Here is a 17,663-nt window from a genome sequence, read left to right as displayed (position 1 = left end):
ACAAAAAAAAAAAAAAAAAAAAAAACACTCAGCCTTACGTAAATTGCTCTGTTTTATTTTAAGAACCTTCCAAACAAGGGCCAGTCCCTGATTACTCCTGTGGGACATCACTGAAGGAATGAGAAGACTCATTTCTTTACTGTTGATAATTTGGGTTATTCTGCAGTTTAGTCACAGCTTTAATTAGTTACAGTATAATAAAGTAAGAGATTAGTAACTAGAATCATACCACAAGATCAGAATAAGGCCAAGAACAAAAGTGACTCAACAGAGACATTATCAGTTGTTAGGGTAGAGTCTCTCCCCAACCCCCAATCCCATTATTGAGTAGCAAGCTCATTATTGTGAGTTTAAGGGTATAATTTTTACCTTGTGATTCTGTACCAAGTATTTTTATATGGAGACTATATGTGAGACAGGGATAATATCCATTCCTAGGCCTTGCATACGGTATAATCTGTTGATGTCAGGAGTCATGCAGCCTAGTCTCTGGTCAGCATATGAATGCATGTCTGAGGGATCTCCAAAAGGCAAGTCCTGTGGGGATGGTCTCTCACTTGCCAATAACCAGGAGACCACAGGACACAACTGGACTTTGCTGAATTCATGCAGCTTTCAAGCTCTTTCTCTCTCATTATAGTGTTGATTCCTTCAGAGATTTTTACTTTCACTTTGACAATCATGCATGCATCAGCTGTAATTTTCTGGAAATTCTGTTCTTTCTCAAATATTTTCTCCTTGGAATCAGCAGAGGGTAATGATTCTCAAATTTCTTGTCTGGAATAACTAACTCCTAATCCTAGTACCATTTCTAACCCAGTAGAGGCAGTTAAAGTAAATGGGTCTTGCTTTCATAAGCCTAAGGAAAAGGTAGATAGAACCACCTTGTGGAGAAAGACACTCACAGAAGTGTAATGGTAGGAAGTAACAGGTACATATAAGAAGACAATACTTGGAACATTAACCATTTCTCACAGTTCTAGGAAGGAGAATAAGACATGCATGCACAGAATAGGGGAAAAGGCCCAGGAATACACATAGTACCAACTGCTGAAAGTATGTTGGCCACCAAGCATATTGAATCAATGATAGTATCTGGTATGATCCAATGGGGAAAAATGCAATGTAAAATATGGGCTGGATAGATCCATTTTTATCAACTGAAAGTGGCTGCCAGCTGACATAAGTGCACAAGAGCAGAATGTATCTGGCTTGATATTTAGTTAAGCTTGCAAAAATGCCAAAATCTATGTCTAGAATAAGGTTATGTAGAAGATGGGAAAGTGTATTTGGAGAATCATAAAGATTAACAATGGGGGCTTTTATAATGATTATGACGTATTTCTTAAAATACGATGTATTTCTAATTGAGCATTTTTTTACATAAAAGGCACATGTTTGATTGGATAGGGAAGGAGGGTGGATCTGGGAGGAGCTGAGGGTGGGTAATGAATGTGATTAAAACACAAATAAAACTCAGAAATAATGAATGCTAATAAAAGGTAAAACACTGATGACTTACATTCTTTCTGGAAAAGTTGAATAGCTATATCATTAACAGGAAAATACATTTTAAAATATAGATATATGTGCATATGCAATTTTATTTCAGTTCTGTTTTTAAAGCATGAACATTATAATAATGTCAGAGAATACTCAAGAGCTATTAGAAACTATAATGTGGCTATTAGCCACATTATAGAAAGAAATAATTTCCTGTAACTGGAATTTTTAGTATTGTAAATATATTTTCTATTCTAAGTTGTAAACTTAGATTAACTAAAAATACTCTTAATTTCCAGACCTTTTTTTTTTACTAAAAATTATGAAGCAACTATTGATAATTACATAATCTGATTTTCCTCACTAAAATATTTTGGAAATACTTTAGTAATTGTTTTTACTGGCATATAAATGTTAAATTTTCTAATCCTAGCCTTAAACTTTTCATCTACCAGCCCACCAACTACAGAATGTATCAGAAAGGAAATTTATATCTTAGATAGAAGTGTCTTTTAAAAGTCACCTGACCACCTAGACCTGAATTGTTTTCACAGCAAATATATCTTAGGTTTACATTTTTCCTCTCTCTTACCTTAGACTGGCTAGAGTTAGCTATGGCCCTGGGGACTTCAGATCTACATATAGCCTTTGACCATTCTGTGAGAAGCATGCACTCATAACCTCAGCACTGATAATCAATGAAGGCATCACCTCCTAAAATTCCCAGTACAGTCACAAGATTGGATTTCATTAATGTAATTTGGATGCTGTACATTCTGTGAGCACTTGGAAGCCTTGGCTGGGACTTCACGTGTACTGAGGGCTGTTTAAGGTCTATCCAATAATACTCAGAGGAATTGCATAGCGAGTTATGAAGTAGTCACTCTTCACAAGAAAATAAGAATGCTTCTTACATAGAATGAATTGGGAAGAGAAAGGGAAGGCAAAAGTGTCCATGATGAACTGTAAGAAGATATGTCTTTTAGTCTCTATATTTTCATTTGGAGATAATTGGACCAGAGGAGGTGACTGAAAAAGGGGAGAGGTTGTTGTACCTTGATAGCATAAATGTGTAGTCTTGTTCTGGAGATTGACAGTCACCACTGATTATCTTTGGATTACTGCTAAAACCATAACCCAGCAGTTATATATGTAGGATATATATGTGCAGCAGGAATGAAGTGAGAAGGCCACTGAGTACTCAGAACCCTGGGTTGGTGAAATCCAGGCTTGCTGGCTCCTTTTACTTTGTATATAACTGTGAAAGAACCCATCAGAACTTAACATATAAAATATTAGTGTGCCATCATAAAGTGACCTGTATTCCTTTTCTTAGTATGTCATATGGCTGAGGGCAAGCCTGCTAACATCTGGTCATGTGAAATAGAAAAGTCTGATGTGTATTTAACACATTCTGGGTGGTGGCATGATTAACCAATTTACATGTGTAAATTATTAAGAAAAATAGTCCACTTGTATTATAGAAATAAAAATTTGTCATATAGTTTAGCAGTTGTCACACAAATAATAGCAGTCTACTGAAGTGAGTATATGTATTTCTATGTAGTTTTGCAGCTATGATAATATGTCTTTAAGGTTAACACATATAGGAACTATTTAATTATTAGACCTAGGGAATCTTTAAATTTACCAGAGGGTTTGAAAATGAAAATATTTCACTTATTCATACATCTGTTTTTTACAGGAAGTGGTTTAACTCAGTTGATCATGTTTACTTCAAGAAATCCTTTTAAGCAGACTTTAGTGCCACAAGACAGATTCATCAATCATGCTTCCAGGGGTGGGTTAATGAATGTGCTATAGTATTATGGCATTCAATAAATATTAGTAGTGTGAACTCACTCTACTGAACACCTTCAAATAATCTAAATAAATAGATCATTTTATATGATTGAAGCTTTCCTTTAGCCACCCCACATAGAACCTGAAAGCATGTGAAAGAATTTAAGGCCAGCATTTCAGAGGGATCCTCAGTAAAGGCTAGATGTGGAGGATAAAACACATCCAAAGGAAATGGCCTGATAAAGTTTATTTTTTATGAAAAGTGTAAAGTCCAGTAAAAGTGAGAAGCTAAAGAGCATAATGGCTATCCTGCATTATAGCCCCACGTTGTCTGGCTGTACTGCTGCGTAGCTATTCTTTAATAAACTAATAGTCTCAGAATAGTTTGGAATTTACCTGGACATTACAGAGATACTGTTGAGAACTCAACATGTGTTCTTAGTCTACCTGCCTACTTTGATCCTACTTCAGTGGAGGGCGATACTTTAGTTAAGAGTGATGTGTGACTGTTGGCACAACTAGGCAATTCACTCCAAATTCACCCATTTTTCCTAATACTCTTTTTCTTAATAATGATCTTGCCCAGAGTACCATGTGACAACTGGTTATCACATCTTCCTACAAACATGATCTTTGAAAGTTTCTCAGACCCTCTTGTTTTTATTTGCATTGTTTGTATGAATGAACATGCATCAAATATTTTATAGAGTGTCTCTCACTTATTTTTGTGTTTTTATTTGCTTATGGATATATTTATTTATTTTCGATGCATAAGTATACCACATTGCCACCTATCAAGGGTGCATGCCATCTGTGTGATGCTGACCTCAATCACTTGGCTAAAACAGGGTTTTTCAGGTTCCTGCATTGACAAATCACATCCCTCCCTCATTGCGTTTTCCTCTGAAAGCCATCTCTGAAGGCACAGACGAGGCTTGTCTCGAACTCACAGAGATCTGCCTGCCTCTGCCTCCCAAGTGCTGGGATTAAAGGCGTGCACCACCACCGCCCGGCCCTTGAAAATATTATTATGTCAAAAAAGTCTTATTTGAAGCACATGCCTTATTTGTGGAGACCACTGCCTAGGATCTGCAAAGCCTCCTTTTTAGTTTCCCTGGTGTTATGTGCTTAGGAAATCTGCTCCCACAGTAGCTTAGTCTGGCCTCAAAGCTGCAATCCTCCTCCTCAGCTTCCTGTGTACTGGGATTGCAGTTTTTCCCTACTGTGCCCATCTTGGTTTTGCTTGTTTCTATTGGACTTTCGGTTTTTAGCTTTAGTTTAGCATATGCTCAGGACAAGTGTATCCTTGCCTTTTCTTACCAACATGGATGCCTTTAGTAATCCTGACTTCTATGCTGGTCATCTGAGCAAATTTTAGGATGACAGTTGGAATTCAGGAGAGTCTACATCAGAGTTAGGATTCAGAAAGACCATTTACCTACCCAGCCTCTATTTCAAAGATATACAGAAAAACATTATTGTTAATGTATGTATGCACACAAGATTGTGTGTGTGCACAAGATTTGTGTGTGTGTGTGTGTGTGTGTGTGTGTGTGTGTGTGTGTGTGTGTGTGTGTGTGTGTGTGATCAGAGGAACACACATAAGCTGGCACATGTATGGAGGTCAGACAACAACTTTATCTAATTCCTTTCACCATATGTATCCAAGGCATCAAAGTCACACCATAACACTTGTGGCAAGTTCTCTTACCCACTGAGCAATCTTGCCAGTCCAAAGTGACTTGATATACCATCTGCCTTTGTGAATCTTCTGTGCACATATTGAATCTGCCTCATGCATGATCCAGGAGAAGCTGTGATCAGCTTTTAGCCCTTGTTTTCCCACAATCCCATGCTTTCATTAAACCTTTTGGCGTCTGCTCTGCTTGTAGGAGGCCTAACTCTCAACTCACCAAAATGGAGTTGAAAAACATCTATAACTGCTTAAATTAGATTTTATTGTACCAAAAGTTTTAAAGAAGAGAATAATATTTAACTGTCTCTAACAATTTTATTTCGACATCATTTTCTGTTTTTTATGTCTTTTTAGTGTCAAGGCGTGTCAATATGTCAGTGTAAAAGTCCCTGTCTGTGAGACATAGACACATTGCTTCTCCTGTAACTTCTGCCTCCTTGCTGCTCCTTCCCACCTCAGACTTTCATTTCTTTTGAGAGCCATCTGCTCAGCTGTTTCCACAATAATGAGAGCTTTGTCTCTTTGGAAAAATTTTACATAATTTAGCTAGGATCCCTCCCTCTTTTCATGCTACAGATTTACTATTTTACTTGTATACATGAAGTGAGCTTAAGACCTATAATGGGAAAAATTGAGTACCCATCAAAGAGTACTTGTTAAAATACAAATTGATTTGTGAAAACATTGGGCTAGAATTTGTGTGACATAAAATTGGGGTCATTTGCTGTGAAATACACATGGAAAGATCAGATATCAGGTCCAAACATGATTTCTGTATTTACTACTTCCTTGGTATAAGCTTTGGAACTGAAAAGTCAACAAAAGTAAAAGAAAGGTAGTATATACTTTCTGTAAACCCTAAGTGGTATCAAGACTCCTAAGTGGAAACAGGAAGCATATGAGCCATAAAAAGTAACAAGAAAAGACAAACAGAATGGAAAGAATCCAGTTCTTTTTAATATATTATTTTATAAAGTGAGATATAGGAAAAAAAATGGTAAAGTCTATGCTGAAAACTTCTGTGACATAGGATGGAACAATAAATAAGTCAATAGTGGCAAACAATATCTTCTAGCTGGATCCACAGGTATATGAAGAAATTTCATAATTTGCTGAAATGCCCTGTGGTTTGATTTCAGTGACCGTTATACATGTCACTATGTTTATCAAGTTCACATAAGCACAAAACTTGCCTTAGGATAAAATTTTCAAATTAATGTATATTAGTTGTCTTTTCTTGTAGCCAATTATCTAAATCAATTAACTTCAAAAGACAAGGGTTTATTTGGCTTATAGTCCACAAGGTTTCAGCCCATGGTCAAGTAGTATGATGGAAATATACTATAGGAAACACAGCTGACATCGTGGATTGAGAGTAGAAGAGACAACAAGGAATAAGAGCCAGGGCATGGCTCCAAGTGACTGGAAGAATTCTAACCAGACAATACCATTGAAAGCTTTCACCATGTCCCTAAAGGAACACAAGTTAGGTGCCATGGGTTCACATAGTAATTTAGAGGAACTGTAATCTGAAAGCAGTATTAACTGAGTAGTCTAAAGTCTCTCTAAAGTTAGACGAGTAGAAAAAAAAAAAAAAAAAACACCAGGGAACAGAATACATAAGTAAAGGGCAGTGTTGGTTAGAATGTCTCCCCAAAGTGCTCCAAGGGAACACTTGTCTACTTGCAGCTACTAATCACAAAGGTCATACATAATATTAAGCTCAGTGTACAGAAAGGCAAAAGAGAAGATTGTGTGTATAAGGCAGAATTAGAAAGAGGAAATCAAATTTGGGCAAAATAATCTAAAGGCAAGAAAAATGTTTTATTATGAACTCACTTTGGTGTTGAAAGAGTATGGTACCAGATTGGACTTAGAAGCAAACATGCAAATGAATGACACCTATTGGCATTAGAGTATGCTTCTTATGACACACCACAACACCAAGAGCTAGCCTTAGTGCTTAAAGAAGCACAAAGGTATGACATGAGAAGAGGGAGATCCAATCTGTGGGGGTTTTTGCTTTTCTGGGAGTCCACCTCTTTTATGTGTTCATCAAATTCTTGAACTACTTCCAAAGTCTAAAATACAACCAAAGCACAGGAAGCCCTAGCTCTAATGAATTATTTTTATAACAACAACAATATAAGTTAATATATATTGCAACCTTTAAAAGTGTAAAAAGCAACATGGCCTGTTTTTGTGTTTTATGAATTTGTATCTTACTAGGCATATTTGTTAATTTTACATTGTTTGAATAAAAGGGCAAGTTAATTAAGGCTTGAGGTATACGTAATACTTGTCTCCAAAGATTTTGATATAATTTTATTTAGAAGAGTAAGCATGCCCTGATGACACCCGGATTGGAAGTTACTAAAAAGAATTTCAGAAACAGTAAAAGTGAAAACATTTTTACTTGACTTTTGTTTTTTTTTTTCCACTTTAATACTTGAGTGTTGTTCATCAGATTGTTTTTTTTTTTTTTTACATAAGATTGATTCCTTGCTTAAGACAGTTTTGCTAAGATTTTTTAAGAGTGACAGAACTGAAGTGTCATAGTATGAGTTGGATTTTACAGGCAGAATGAAGCTCTCACTATGAATGGCATTCCAATGTCAATGACACTGAGGCAAAGCTCCAAGCCAGCCTCTGAGAGCTGAGAATTTTGCACACTGACTTCTGGCAAGGCCTGGGAGACCTCACTCCTTGAAAACCTTAACTACATGGCTTGATTCTCAGTTGACTATCTTACAGGAGTTCAAAAACAATTTGTACGGTATATGATCCAGACATCTCCATTCTCACAGCTCTTGCTAGGGGCATGGCACTCTAACAAGTACAAACCCTCCAAGACAAGTATCAGAAATTCCACTTTCTACAAGCTGTTCTAACAGCCCAGAGTCACATTTTTCATAACTAATTCTGGAAAAATTTCACTCATTTCTTATGCTAGAATTATGAATTAAATTGGTTGGTAGAAGAAACTTTTTCTATTATAGAATAGAACCAGAAAAATTTGTAACTCATAATAATTCTTGTGGTTTCCTATAGTTAGGTGATTTTATAATTAATATTTCCTGGGTTTTGATTGATTGCTGGCTTAGTAGTCTTGAGTGAATTTAGAAATTAAAGATAGCCATTAACTGACATTATCCTAAATTTTTATGTGTTGTTCAGTTTTTATTTAATATCTTCTGAGTGTGTTTTATGTAAAATCATGCTGAAGGTCTCAGTTGGTTTTTATACTTCTTTCCCTTGATCTTCAGACTGGAAAAACAGGAGAAACATTTTAATATATTTTAATATATCTACTTTATTGTAAACATTAATAAATGGATTAAAATGTCTTTAAATAGAAGGAAGTGTAACATCCACCATTATTTGAATATATTCTTTTGTATGTACTAAAGCCATTATCTAACCATGTCAATCCATTCTTTTCTTTTATCTTTATGGCAAGGCTTCTTGTATCTGTATGCATATATATTTGAAAATCAAATTGAGAAATATAGGTGGCATGGCTAAAATTGTTTGTCAACTTGGCCTGGTTGGGAAGATGGAAACTCAACTGCAGAATTGCCTCAATCAGATCAGCCTGTGGCCGTGTTTGGGGCATTTACTTGATTGGTAATTGATGTAAAAGGTGGATCCCACTGTGGGCAGTTGGGCTTGTGCTGTATTATAAAGGAAGCAGAGCAAGTAGAGGAAGCAAGCCAATAGGTAACCAGCATTCCTCCATGGCCATGATCCCTTCATTTCTTGCCTTTGCTTTCATTACTTTACTTGGCTTTTCTGATGATGAACTATTACCTGAAACCCAAATACTCTTCCCTTCCCTATGATGCTTTTGGTCATTGTCTTATCACCGCAAAAGAAAGCAGATGGAGACAGTGGACATGCCTTTTTTTGTTGCTTTATTTGCATATCCTACTTAGGAAGAGTTCCTCAGAGACATGGACTCCCTAGTATCAGTAGCTTGTTCTTGCTTTTAGCAAAGTGAATCAATGATGGGTCCTAACTCATATGTCTTTTTAAAACAAAATTAGTTTAAGGAGTTTTATTAAATTGTATTTTGGAAGGTTTGCAATAGCAATAAATCATTCCAATCATGTTCATATTTTGTACAAATATTTTTATTTGGTTCTAGGGGATAGATAGGGCCATTTGTAGTGAAGGGAGAAGAAATATATTAAGGGAGGTGAATAGGAGAATATAGGTGGCTATACTTGAGTAAGAATAATGGGGAGGGAGGTTTAGGTGGGGAAGGGGATGGCAGAGTAGGGCAGGGGTAGGGTTGGGGAAAATAACTAACACTAAAGTTGTATGAAAATGCAAAGTAAAAACCTGCAATATTATAATATCTATATTATAATATATATCTTTATATACCCATGTAAATATTTATATAAATATAATCATATTAAAGAGTCTAATCAAAGTTAACCTATAATGGGCATATTCTCCCAGAAGTCACATTTTGCCAAATAGAATGCCTAGTTTTATGTATGGGAATCCTCTCCTCACATTGTTAGTTAGCAATGTCCCAAGGCCCTACAAACAATGGAGACCATTGTTCTTGGTTTTCTACAAGAATTTGGTAGTAAGATCATATTTCTGAATAAGATCTCACTGCACTTTGGACACAGGACCTGGGGAACTTAAGCTGATACTGGCCAGGAAATATCTTCCCTGCTGGCTAGCTATCATAGTACTGAAAGGTGCTAATCAGGTTTCTGGGAAAGGCAAATCAATAACAGTCTTACCTACATGTAAACCCTTTTTAAGCTATAGTAATAATCAGGCTGGCAAGACATGTTCATGTATGCAATAGTTCCAAAAGTTTTATATGCGTAAATCAAGCATTTTCTGGTTGGGTTTAAGGTCTGCTATAAAGGAGGAAAGTCATAAGTGGTACTGCACAGCTGGCAAAGGACTCATGGTGGGGAGATCATAGACCCCAGTAGTAAACCTTCTCCTATAACTCTCCTAAACAGACTTAATAAAAATTGCCCTCCAAATTCATATACCCATAGACCATTGCAACTCTTAACCACTTCAGAGATTTTTTTTTATGTAGTGGCCAAAGTTTAAAATAGAAACTTATAACTGGTCAAAGTGACCGGAAAAAGTGAGGGTATCAGTGATATGCTCAGCCACAATTTCAATTTCTGTACCACACCCTCCTTTTCTCCAGGCTTGGGAAATAATTATGGAAGAGGACTTAAACGATGATAGAAGCCAGAGGTTGGGGAAGGCAAGGGTGTAACAGTGTCTTTTGAAGATGATAAAGCCATTGGATTCATGGAATCATAGATACTGTATTTTCCATTGAATGGTGAAGGACTCACAAGCTCCCACCCTTAGCTGAGGAGCTACTGACAATTGATAGTGGGAAATCCATTTTCTTTAAAAGTGTGGCCATTGGTATGTTGCAAATACACCAATGGATTGCCCAATGCCAATGAACATATGGGCAGCACAAGTGTGATTCCATGGATTATAAAGAAAAAAAAAGCAATAAAAAGGAAAAGAACATAAAGTTAGCAGGGGTAGTGGGTGTGAAATTTGGAGGAATTATAGGGGAGAGTGTGGCAGATTGAACATGATCAAAATACTTTGTATGCATGCACAAAATTCTCAAATATTTAATAAAATTTTACATTTAATAAATTATGCAAAAATGAAAGAAAGGATATAAATGTCAAGGTCTAAAAATAGGAAGTACAAAAATTTGTTTCACTTGTTTCAATTGCCTTAATTATATGTGGCTTATTTAATGGACATGAGGTAAGTACCATAGTTTAAATCTCTACAAAGGAACAAAAATATTATTCATGTTTAAATATCAGGCAGAAAGCCATTGACATATCATAATGACTCACTATACTTTTATCTTAAAGAAGAAGTAAATCTGTAAATTAAGTAAAAACATTACATATTGTTTAGCACAAAATAGTCTTTATATTTCATTAAAATATCCATGTTGAATATTTTTTACACGTATTCACTTGTTTATCTCAACAATGAGTTTTAGATTCTGGGTTAGGAATTTTGAAAATGGTTCCAAGTATGCATCTTTAACACAAGGGTCCTTTCTTTTCAGAGTGATGTGAGCCCTTCCAGCAGTACCACCTCACTTCCCATCAGCCCTCTCACAGAAGAGCCACTGCCTTTCAAGGTAAAAGATAATCACAGCCCCAAAAACATTTTTCTTAGTATTTTAAAGTTTGCAAACAATGTATGCTACATAGTCATACACAGACATGAGGTAAGCTGGTTTATTCATCTTATCTGGCTGATTGTCTTTGTTACCCTGAAGTAGAGGTCCTCTTTAGCCCCTTAGTGCTGAGAGTAGAGTTATGAATCCCTGATGGGGAAAGTCCTTCTGTGTATATGTTTATCTTATTGGCTATTGAATAAAGAACTGCTCGGCCAATGAGGCAGAAAGATAGGTGGGACCAGGAGTCAAGGAGGATTCTGGGAAATGTAGTAAAAGAAGTCTTGTGATACAGGCAGGAAGTGACATAGTAGGCAGACTCAGAATATAAGCAGGAACAAGTAGGAAATCTCTCTCTTCCTCCTGCTGTCTGCTCTGGAGCTGCCATGCGATTCTGGCAAGAAAAGAGATGCCTCTGGCATCTCTTAAGATAAGTCTTATAAAATATATAGATTATGGTTATGGGTGATAATTAATACTGAGGTAGTAAGTAAGAAATCCTAATCATTGGCCAGCAGCATTGTACCTAATATAAGTCTTTGAGTGTTATTTGGGGCCCTAACACAGTGGGCAGAATTTAGGCGGCTTGGTGTAAAGACTTATTGTTACACATCCCTGCATCAGATCTTACTCATCTTTATATGCAACATTTGAAGTGTTGTTTTTTTGTTCCATTGTTCAGTTACTACCTAAAGGGTGAAGGTAGGAATATATGTGGAGCAACAGCCAAATATGATTTCTGACACAGGAGCTATAATTTAACCTTTTGGTCAATATGAAGTAGGGTTTTTATATTACATGTTTGTAGTCAGTCATTGTTTTACAAGGAACAACGTGTAGTGTTTATCCTACTTATATTTTCCTTAGCTTCAGTACTGAATGATGCAATCTTTACAAAAATATTTAACATTAGGTATGGATTCATTCTCCTAAACACATTCTCCAATTTGAGAGTCTATGTGCACTACAAATAGGGAAATTTCCTCATTGCCAACTAGGTTTAGGGTTCTGAGCCCTAGCATAAAAAAATGACCTGTCTGTACCAAGACTGTTTGTGTTTCATTAATATTATTATAAAGAAGGGCAACCTTCAATTGTCTGTATAAAAATGTTAGAACATTAGGATACAACACTTGAGTTCAAAGGTTTTTGCCTGGTTTGCATTGAAAGTAATATAGTACATGCTGTAATACCAGCCATGATGAATAATGGACTAAACCTCTGAACAGTAAACCAGCCCTAATTAGTTTCCTTTTATGACAGTTGCATGCTCATGGTGTCTCTTCACAGCAATAAAACCCTAACTAAAAATGTGGCATATTTAGTGAAATTCTGAAGCTCTCATTTCTGTATCAAAGAATTGGTAAATACTGAGTGGCATCTATTGGGGTATAAATAATTTGTCAAAATGACACCACAACTTGTGCTACCAAGTTTAATATTGTGAGGTATTTTATTCATAGTATGTGGGACAGAATTCATAGAAGAATCCTCTCTTCACAAAGATTTTAATTGAATTTTCAGTGCATCACAAGAAACCATTTTCTCTTAATATATGGATAAATTACAGTGCTAAAACTGAATGTGATTTTAACAAAGGTTAAAATGAGTTTTTTTGTATAGAAATCTGCTGATATAAAACTAATTTAAGTACAATCATTTATGTTGGATTATGTGACTAGTTTTAAGAGATCAATACTGTTTTTGAGCTAATGTGTGTAAATGGTTCTTGAAAGCAATTAAGACTTTTGAGAGCTTGCATTGGCTTTGAGTGTCTAATATCCTTAAATTTCCTAGTATTTTACTTATTATGTGAAAAAATAAGATTTATAGTCTTCAAACATTTCTCACACTTATAAAAACTATACCATTAGTATTTAAAATTGTCCAAAGCTTAATGTTTTAAATAGATAGTAAAGGTACAACATCAGCTTATTTTATCTTTAAAATTTGACATTGCATTAGTTAGTAACATTAATTATTTATTTTTATATAAATGCAAAGTAAAAGAAAACATTTTGGGCTGTATTTTGGTGGCATAATGTTGATGATTTCAAACATTTTTATTAAAATCTAGAGGACATTTACATCCTCTTATAACCATTAGAAAAAGAAAACCCTTTTTCTTTTGTAGTTCCTATGTGTTTATAATTTATGATGTTGGACTGAGGAGAGAGCATATTTACTAAAGTGATTCTCCTCAATTAAATCTCCGAACCTATTTTCAAACAATCCAGAGATGCCTGGAGTAGTACAATGGATTTATATTTCAGTTCTGGAGAGGCAAAGACAGGACTAGTACTGAGGGTTGATAGCTACTTAGCCTAGTCTACTTGTACAGCTTCAGACAATGAGAGAACCTGAATCAAAGTAAAAAGATACATAGTGCCTGAGGTACGACACCCAAGGATGTCTCTTGGGCTCCACATAGAAATGCACACACAAATAGCCACATTTACAGTGCAACAGTATACACACACAGACACAGAAACGCACGCACCATATAACAGCCTGCATTAGCATAAAGATTCACACACATGTGTACCATCATCTCCAACACAGACACACACACACACACAGACACACACACACACACAGACACACACACACACACACACACATATATATATAGTACATGGTAATATTTTTAATAGAATAAATTTATTTCTTTTACAAATCTAATTACTTACCAGTAGAAAAGAGAGAAAAACAAACAATTCCCTCTATCAGTCAGCATGACAGCTTTCAGAACTAGAAAACCATATGCATACATTTTCTTTTTCTTTAAGAATGTAATATAGTCTTACTAGTGAAAATAAACCCCATAAGTTCTGGATTAGTCAGTTTGGGGTTTTTGTTTTGTTTTGTCTCAGTGGCAAATACTTGGGGGAAGCAAGTTAAGAAGAGGAAAGTTGTATATGGACTCATGGTTTAAGATACTTTATTCTGGGGCTGGGCATTGGTGGCATACGCCTTTAATCCCAGTACTCAGGAGGCAGAGGCAGGTGGATCTCTGTGAGTTCTAGGTTAGACTGGTGAGTTCCAGGACAGGCTCCAAAGCAATACAGAGAAACACTGTCTCAAAAAAAAAAAAAAAGATACTTTATTCTGTTGTGGTTGGCTTCATGTTTCATGTCCCTTAGTGAGACAGAAACAACATCATGAAAGCAACATGCTGTAACTCATTTCTTTGCTACCCTGAGGCAAAGAGGAGTTGTAGGAAGGGGCCAGGAACAAGATATACACTTCAAAGGTACATACTCAGCAGTCAGTGTCATCTAACAAGTTCCTCCCTTCACAGTTCCACCTTTTGTTAGTCTCTACTTTTTTATGGTTGGTTGGATCAGAGCCCACACAGACACACCCAAAGCCTTTTCTAACAGCCCAGATGTTTGTTAGTTCACTCACACTAACATTCAGGGTACAGCACCAGTATCCTAAACTGTGGTGGTGATTCCAGAACTTAACCTCATCATCACAAATGTAACAATGAGTAAGCAAACCACTATGTCTCTGAAAGCCCTGGATTTCTGGCTGATGGAGGCCTTGCTTTTCTCCTTTCTTCTGGGAAGCGATTAAACTAGCAAGAAAAAAATGACTTCCTTCTATTATTCATACCTGTTTGGCATTAATCAAAGACTACTGGTGTTAAATGAAGATGACTTGTGTCAGCTCAAGTGTGCATCAGAGTGACATTTCCTCTTAAAATAACATTCTGACTAAATTGACTTTATACATAGCACCTAAAATAATCACTATTTAATACTTAATAGTTACAACGCTATTAATATGTCTTTATTGTTCATTTTTTTTGAGAATGTTTTACATGAATGATATATTATATTATTTCCAACCTCTCTTCTCCCTCTGCTACTCCTGTGTCTTTATTTTAAATTTCTTGTTTGCTGAGAAATTGACTGTTGTTAGGAGCATTCCACAATAAGCTATAGTAAATTATGTTATAAATAACTAGGTAACATTCTGAGGCTAGTTCACTAATGTGGGGGAAACATTTGGCTTTAGAGACTTTGAAATCTGGGCATAAAAGATAACAAATCTTGTTTGATACCAACATTTCTTTTCTCTGATAAATCATTGTTTCTATCAGTAGTAGTATTGAAGTCAAATCTTCAAACTTAGTTCTTAAAATTCTGCTCTGAAAGTCATTCTAAGTTTCATTTGAGATATGACTTAATTTTATTTTCTCCTATAAAACATGTACCCCACTCCACTAAACTTTGTGTGATTATTGTTTATTTGTTGCTATGCTGTTTGGAAATTCATCCAACCTTGCCTTAAACAACTGGAAAATCTGCGGACTCTGTCATACTTTGCAAAGAGAAGGGACAAAACAACTGTTGAGATATCTGTAAGGACAGTTCATAGGAACTGCAGTTCACCACCATCAGCAACATTCCCTATTGAATTTATACAAACTGTGAAACTATGATGTGCATTCATCATGAGACATGATGGGTAACTCATAATACATTGTACCTAAGTGTCGGCAATTCCAAGAAGACAGTTAATAGTCTCACAAATGTTGTACTCTGTTGGTGTTGAGAAGTTTCTAGTATTTCAGATTATCATAATTTTTCAGGCTATGATCATGGTCACATATTTCTAAACAGAAGGCAAGTGTATAACCTACATTTTAACTATGTTTAGCATTACATTAACTCTGTACATATACAAGCTGACAGGTGCCAGTATATCATTCTGAATGACAAGGCAATTACCACCTACTCATTGAGTGGGGACACCATGACATCTTAGACCCATTATATGATCACACAGTTTTATTCCTCTGATGCTTAAAGCAGGAGAAGATGGGATAAGCATGAGATTTTATTGTCTTCTACAGAAAGACACTTGCTGTTGACAGTCTTGGTCTTCAGGTCCTCATTGTGTCTACAATATTCTTTCCTTTCTGCTACCCCCCCCCCAGTTTCTAATTTTCAGTCTGCCTCTTGTGTCTGGTGTTAGGCTCAGCATGATTTCCTATACTAAAGTTGCCTTAGGACACCCAAATTAGTCTTCTGTAGTATCATAGTAGCATGGTCCTTTTAATGTTTTACTGAAAACACACACACACCAAAACACACAGACATGCAGACTCCCCATGAGTCAGGAGGCTTATCAGGAAGTAAGAACTCTAGAATATTTTTGTGCTTGACCTTAGGATGAGGGCCATTTTTGGTGGGTTTGGATCATTGCAGGAGATTGGATAATCCAGATAAAGAAAGGAAAGTGGATTGGTTCCCACCACAAGTGTGTCCCCTCCTAGGAGATTTGAAAGTTCCTATTTGTCTTAGTGATGGAAAAACAGGAAGTCAGCCATTTTAAGTGTTTTAATAGAAAGCCCACTAACCTGTAAAGAGCCTCTTTTCCCATCTGTCTGCCAGCTGCTGAGAAGATGTGTTCCTTATCCCCCCTTCCAACCATAAAAAAGTAGAGACTAACAAAAGGTGGAACTGTGAAGGGAGGAACTTGTTAGATGACACTGACTGCTGAGTATGTACCTTTGAAGTATCATGGATCATGATCTTTTTTTTATTCTTTAATTACTACTCATATTTACATACCATCCCCCCCATTCCCTTGCCCTCCCATCCTCCCATGCTCCCCACCAACCCACACCAACCCACTCCTCCCCAGAGATAGTGAGGCCTCCAACCAAGGACCTTCAAAGTCTGTCAAATCGTTTGGGGGAGGGCCTAGGCCCTCCTTGCTGTATCTGGGCTGCAATAGTATCCCTCCATAGGGAATGGGCTCCCAAAGTTCATTTGTGCTCTAGGGATAAACATTGGCTCCACTGTTAGAGGTCCTGTAGACTGTCTTGGCCTCCTAGCTGGCACCCACATTTAGAGGGCTTGTTTTGGTTCAATGGTGTTTCCCCAGCTGTATGACAAGGGTCTCCATGCTATCAGTAGATCAGGTCCACTGTTTCTGCAGGTCTCTCCAGCCTCATCTTAGCTCTTTTGCTCATCCCTCCTCCCTCTCCACACCTGAATTCCAGTAGTGTGGTTCAGTGCTTAGCTGTGGGTGTCTGCTTCTGCTTAGAACAGCAACAGGATGAAGGCTGTCCTTCCTCTCCCTGCCCTGGCTCTCACTTTGGTCAGGGGTTCTTGTCCCAATCCCTTCATCGAGGGACTATGCAATCTTCTCTTGGGGTCCTCCCTGTTTCCTAGTTCCTCATGTAGTGTGGATTATGGACCAGTGATCATTTGCTCTATGTCTAAAAATCAAAAATGAGTGAGTACATACTGTGTTTATCTTTTTTTGTGATTGGGTTACCTCACTCAGGATGGTTTCTTCTAGTCCCATCCATTTGTCTTTGAATTTCAAGATTCCATTGGTTTTTTTGTTGGTTTTTTCTTTTTTTTTTTTTTCCGGCTGAGTAGTACTCCATTGTGTAAATGTACCACATTTTCTATCCATTCT

The 17,663-nt window shown here is 36.6% G+C and overlaps 1 protein-coding gene across 3 annotated transcripts in view; it reads left to right on the top strand.

Annotated features, from left to right (window-relative positions):
• The window catches only part of Ccser1 (coiled-coil serine rich protein 1), a 978,554-nt gene that overhangs the window by 292,665 nt on the left and 668,226 nt on the right, over positions 1–17,663 (top strand). For 2 of the 3 annotated variants that reach the window (XM_035448755.1, XM_035448758.1), the window contains exon 6: positions 11,108–11,180. In XM_035448755.1, the coding sequence (XP_035304646.1) occupies positions 11,108–11,180 (73 nt within the window). Of the gene's footprint in view, positions 1–11,105; positions 11,181–17,663 lie in introns of all 3 variants that reach the window. The other variant, XM_035448756.1, reaches the window with a different exon arrangement.

This window comes from Cricetulus griseus, chromosome 8, assembly GCF_003668045.3.
Source record: "Cricetulus griseus strain 17A/GY chromosome 8, alternate assembly CriGri-PICRH-1.0, whole genome shotgun sequence".
Classification (NCBI taxonomy): domain Eukaryota; kingdom Metazoa; phylum Chordata; class Mammalia; order Rodentia; family Cricetidae; genus Cricetulus; species Cricetulus griseus.
The sequence above is the reverse complement of the archived record's forward strand: the minus strand, read 5'-3'. Positions and strand labels throughout refer to the sequence as shown.